The following is a 6000-nucleotide window of genomic DNA, read 5'->3' as shown; positions in this document are numbered from 1 at the left end:
AATCAAAAGTGAAACTTTTTTTGTGGAAACAGGGAGTTTTGTTTTTATAACTATGTGAATTTACAGATAAGTATGGAAATACAGAAATTGCTCCGTGGAAACAGGGAGTTTCCTTTTTAGAGCTACCTAAAATTTTTTAATACAAAGTAAAGCAAGTAAAAGCACATCCAGTGAAACCATGAAGAGTTTCATTACAACACAAAGAAGTATGACACAACATATTGATCGATACAGAGACTATTCTTGCCAGGAAAGGAAATGGAAATGTTTCTGTGGTTCATCTCCACTGCATTGTGCTGGAACCTTTAGTTTGATTAACACTTTATGAACGACAGACACAATGGAGAAAATCATTTTCTTCTTCTGTGTATTTTCTTGTTGGATTATGCAAATCACGTCCAGTGGTATATATATTCTATTTCAAACATTACTACATTAACATATCAACCTCAAATACAATAGCATGAAATTATGTTTTTTTATTTTTTTATAAATGTCTCTCTAGATGCGTCAGTGCGAGGATCTTCTGATCTGATAAGAGTTCAGATGGGAGAAAGCATCAGTCTGAACTGCAGCATGACAAACCAATATGAAGTCGCCTGGTATCACCTCAAATCCAAACAACTCGAGCTACTGGTTGCGGCAGAGAAAGACAAAACCGGAAGAAAACTCCTGATCAACTACAATCCAAACAGCCCTCGACTGAATCTTACTGCAGACGCTTGGGTCACCAGAGTCACGCTGGTTATTTCTGGAGTAACGGAGTCAGATTCTGGTCTTTATTTCTGTGGAACAAAGTCTGATGCTCCAGAGATGTTCTTCAACAAACCCATCAGACTAGAGATCGAGGGTAACAGATTTCAGTTTTTATATCATATCTTCACATTGTGTGTTTGTTTGTTGGGGGAATGGGTCAGATGAGTCAGCCAAGACCTTACATAGCATTTTTTATTATTATTTAATCCATTAAACTAGTTTTGCTGGCATAAATGAATATATTTAAGATGATTCAGTGATACTGAATTGTTTTTCTTTTCATTCAAATAAAACCAGTTTCCCCGCTCATATTTATATTCCTTATACTGGATATCAGAACAAATTTTCAGACCACAAATAAAAAAAATTAAAAAATCCTAAAAGCCATGAAACGTCAAAACTTCAAAAGCTCACCTTAACTGTCTTCCATATACAACTAACAACTAAAAACAGTTGTGTGTGTACATTTATCATATATTTACAGGTCTTATTGTAGTACAAGAGACAAAAGAAGAAGCTGACAACACAGGTAACATGTTGAATGTTATGTTTAAATCATTGTTCATGTTTTAACCGCTCTAGTTTTCAGTTAACACTTTCTGTTGCACAAACATGAATAATTCTTGTCTGTCTGTAGGTGGAGTGACTATGAAAGCACTGATGTTCGGTGGTGTTGGTCTGGCTGCGTTTGTGTTTTTTCTGGCTACAGTTGTTGCAGGATTAATCATTCACTATTGCGGATGGCAAAAAGGATGGGGCGCAGCCAATCACTCATCTGTCATGAATCACAAATCAGCTAAATAACTTCCATTTCTGCTATATTTTACAGTCTAACTCAGTATATCCCTGAGCTTTGTTTTAATATGTATACGCATATGCTCATAAAACAGCAAAACTATCAGAATCAGAATCAGAATTAGCTTTATTGGCCAAGTATGTTTACACATACACATTTGTTTTAGTGACAGAAGCTCCACAGTGCAACAGAGAGACAGCAACAGGACACAGATAATAAAGAATAATACAAATATTCAAATAGGCAATGTGTACAACCTCTGCTGGGCCTTTTTCACAATAGAGTCAATGTGAATGTCCCACTGGTGGTGCCCAGGAACCTGAATGACTCCAACTGTTGTTACAGTGCTGTCTCTGCATTGTGGTCTGGTGATAAAATATAAACATCGACATGTTTTACAATCAGAATGGAGAAAAGACATTGCTGTTGTGTTACAGTGTCACATCCGTCACATGACCTGTTCAGCTCTAACAGGTGATCTGAGATCACATTTCACCGCCCATCATATCACATGATCATGAAGCTGTCAGGTAAACAGGGGTTTCCTTCAGAATAACAAAAGTTAAATGTTAAATTCATATGCAAATTATTAAATAATTCACTATTCAGTCACTGAACATCATATAATATTATATTAATTTGCTGTAGTCACTCACACAGTAGTTAATGACCAATTATTTAACCAAATATTGCACACACTGTCCAAACATTCATATGTGTGTCATACTTTCAGTTTTGTTTCTATTTAAATGTATAGTTAATCGTGCATTGGCTTACAAAACATTGACACCTGAACATAAGACTCATACAGCAGAACCATGTAAGTTTTCATGCTTTATGCCGACTTGTTTTGGTGTCCTATACTGCTTCTCTGTAAATACTAGATTTACAGCATACTGTTTATGCTCAATTTGTTTATTACTACTATTATTTTGTTGTTTTTTTATGAACACTGTAAAAAAAAAAATATATATATATATATACCTGGTTGCCTTAAAACAATGAGTTCAATAAAACTAAAAAATGAGTTAATACAAAGAAAGAGACTGGTTTAATCAACATAACCTCAAAGCTTTATCTTACATGAACATCAATTCTCACATTATTAAGTTGATTTGACAAAAAGAAAAAAGTTGTGGTTACAAATAAGGAAAACAATTTATGGTTTTGTTGGTGTAATTTAATAAAAATTCTGACACATATCTAGTTGAATGTACTCATTTGAACTTAAACTAGGTTAATTGTACTGATGAGTAAAATTCATCTTGATTTGCTGAAAACACATTTCATTTGAGGTATTCTGTGATTATTCCCTGAACATAATTCACTGTTGTTGATCCAATCAGTGCTGTCTGGACAAACTGGTTTAAGAGATGTTTACGTGTTTAATGTTGGCCATTTAAGAGTTTATCGGGGTTATGACTTTTTGTGGTTATTATTGTGCCGAACAGGACCGATGGCCATATATCGCATACCAGCCCTAGAATTCATCTAGTTTTAATTTCATTATGCATCTTCTACAATTAACATTAATAGCCAGCATGGCACATCCTTCCTGCCTACTGAGACTGTTTTGCCCATGTCCCAGACATTTATTGAACTTGCCAAATAAATAATTCTCTCAGGAGAGAAGAGTTTTTCATTCATTCATTCTAGACTAGGGAGGCATGTACCAATTATAACATTTTAGCATTTAAATTTGACAAACAAGTAAGAAAGCTACTGGAATTAGTACAGTTTTTACTCAATAAAAGCAACATAGTTTGCATTGATGTAGACATCCACAACGTAATCTCTTCAACACAATGCTAACCACAATGTCAGCATAACAGAAGCCTTTCCAGTAACAAACAACTCTTGTGCAAGATCCACATAAGTGAAATATTCAGATGAAATGAAAGTGAAAGTTATTCGTCTCAGGAAAGCATTTGTCCCTTTATCTGTCACATAAAGCATCTCTTCTGTGTTCACAACAGGCTGAACTGCTTTTATCTTCTGCTGCCGTTTTGCCTCTTCAGCGGTCAGTATAGTCATTTTTGTTGATAAAATGTAACCATTCTTGGTTTTCAGCGTCAGTTATTCCAGCCCGATCTCACGGCAATTTGTACATATTTTATGAAGTGGCTAATTCGTACGACCTCACTCCTACAAATTCATACGATTTTTGCTAAGTTGTATGTATTTTACAAGTTGCCAATTCATATGAATTTGTATGAATGACCTACACCTAACCCCGCCCCTAAATCTACCCATCACTGGGGTTAAGACAAATCGTACGAGTGAGGTCGTACGAATTATCCACCTCGTAAAATACGTACGAATTGCTGTGAGATAGCGTTGGTTATTCTAGCTGATTGTTTCTCTATTGCATCACTCAGTCAAGTGACTTTGACATTCTCCAGCATATGTGACCCTGGAGCACAAAAGCAGTCTTAAGCAGGTATATTTGCAGCAATAGCCAACAATACATTGTATGGGTCAAAATTATAAATTTTTTCTTTTATGCCAAAAATCATTAGGATATTAAGTAAATATCATGTTCCATGAAGATATTTTGTTAACTTCCTATCGTAAATATATCAAAACTTCATTTTTGATTAGTAATATGCATTGCTAAGAACTTCATTTGAACAACTTTAAAGGCGATTTTCTCAATATTTAGATTTTTTTTTATTTTTTTTGCCAGTTACGGAGATCAAAGAGAAACACCACAATTTTTTCACTGATACTTTGTATTGAATGAATATTATGCTGTTTTTTTTTTCAGGAACCACCCCTAAATCCGTGATAGGGATAAAGGGAGACAAAGTCACACTGCCATGTGAAACTAAGGACAGTGAGATTATTAAAATTGAGTTCAGTCGGTCAGAAATCATCCCTGTTTGTGAGACTGAAGAATGTAGTGGACGAGTATTTAAACAAGAAGCCTGTAACGTCGTCATCAAGGATCTGAGCTTCAGTGATGCTGGGAAATACATCCTGAGAGTCTATGATGAGACAATGCTGGAGCAAACCAGGACGTACCAACTTTGTGTCCATGGTAAAGTCAAAACTGATCAAACCATCAGCATGTGTTTTCTGTTTTTCTTTTAGTAACAGCATGTAGCCAATAGAGACTCTGAATGGGACAAGCTTAATATTCAGATCAGTGTGCTTATGGCCTTGATAAATGACACTAATACAATAATGATTAATGTCTTTGTGTTTCTCCTCAGATGAGATTTCTGTGAAAATCGGTGAGGAGCTGAAGTTGGATGTTCTGCTGTCAAACGCTGATAAAGTGCAGCATCAGAGCAGAAGAAGCACAGGATGGAGAGACGATTGGAGCAAAACTGATGGAGTTCAGAGTGAACGAATGACCATCAGAGATGGAAACCTGATCATTAATGAGTTTACAGCCAGAGATGCAGGAACATATGAAGTTCTGGACTCTGAAGGAAACATCTTGATCATGCTTACAGTCACAAGTGAGAGAAGCTCAGTGGATGTCTAAAAATATTATTTTAAAATCAATTTGACAGCTGAGGTTTATTCGTCATGATTTAAACTGCAAATTGATGCTAAACTGTGTCTACAGAATCAGGCTCAAATGGACAAAACAACACAAATGATGACAAACCTAATGAAAGAGAAATACACAGAAAGCAAAACAGGAGTCACTGAGAGATTTACAAAATCTTTCGCATTAAACCTCAATACCCTTTTTGGGTGTTTTTGAGGCTCTTCATATGCTTTAAATTATGTACTATCAGAAATTGTTAAAAGCTCAGAAATGGGCATGGAGGAGGCGGCTCCTTTGTGCTCATCAATCTGAACAACTTTATAATTTATAGTCATTAGCTACGACCAACAGCAAGTCTGCTATTTTGGCCATTGACAATTCAGCCTGTGAATTTTTAACTACTCCTCCAATCGTACAATTCACACCAGACATTGTCAACACAATGCCAAAATACTGAGGATTCTAAATGGGAATTATTTTTGCATATCTGGAATGGTGTTGCCATGGCGAGGGATTAAATGATTTAATTTGGTTTTATATATGCTCATGGCATTGATATATTGACACCATTATAATAATAATTAATGCATTTCTCTATCTCCTCAGATGAGAATTCTGTGAAAATTGCTGAGGAGCTGCTGATGTCTGACGCTGATAAAGTGCAGCATCGGAGCATAATCACAGAGCGAAAGGAGGACTGGAGCAGAAACGACAGAGTTCAGAGTGAACAAGTGACAGACACTGATGGAAACCTGATCAATAATGAGTATATGGACAGTGACGCAGAAACAGACATTGTTCTGGATTCTGAAGGAGAAACTTTAATTACAATGAAAGGTGAGAGAAACTCAATGGATGATTAGAAATATTATGTTTAAAACATCATGATTTAAACAGCAAATTAATACTAAACTACGTATATGGCTAACCTTTCGATATCCTTAGG

The 6000-nt window shown here is 35.6% G+C and overlaps 1 protein-coding gene across 1 annotated transcript; it reads left to right on the top strand.

Moving 5' to 3' along the window:
• The first annotated feature begins 511 nt into the window (after nt 1-511).
• On the top strand, nt 512-2508 carry LOC306885644 (uncharacterized protein). The gene is made up of 3 exons (XM_079442310.1): nt 512-850; nt 1241-1285; nt 1394-2508. The coding sequence occupies exons 1-3, from the start codon at nt 547-549 to the stop codon at nt 1558-1560; spliced, it is 516 nt and encodes a 171-aa protein (XP_079298436.1). The 5' UTR covers nt 512-546; the 3' UTR covers nt 1561-2508.
• The last annotated feature ends 3492 nt before the right edge of the window (nt 2509-6000 follow it).

The sequence above is a fragment of the Barbus barbus genome (genome assembly GCF_936440315.1).
Source record: "Barbus barbus genome assembly, chromosome: 19".
In the NCBI taxonomy this organism is placed as follows: Eukaryota; Metazoa; Chordata; class Actinopteri; order Cypriniformes; family Cyprinidae; genus Barbus; species Barbus barbus.
The sequence above is the reverse complement of the archived record's forward strand: the minus strand, read 5'-3'. Positions and strand labels throughout refer to the sequence as shown.

Coding starts and splice junctions, on each gene's coding strand:
- LOC306885644 (XM_079442310.1), top strand. CDS start 547: ATGGGAGAAAGCATCAGTCTGAACTGCAGCATGACAAACCAATATGAA. Junction 851..1,240: donor CATCAGACTAGAGATCGAGG/GTAACAGATTTC, acceptor ATATATTTACAG/GTCTTATTGTAGTACAAGAG. Junction 1,286..1,393: donor AGAAGAAGCTGACAACACAG/GTAACATGTTGA, acceptor GTCTGTCTGTAG/GTGGAGTGACTATGAAAGCA.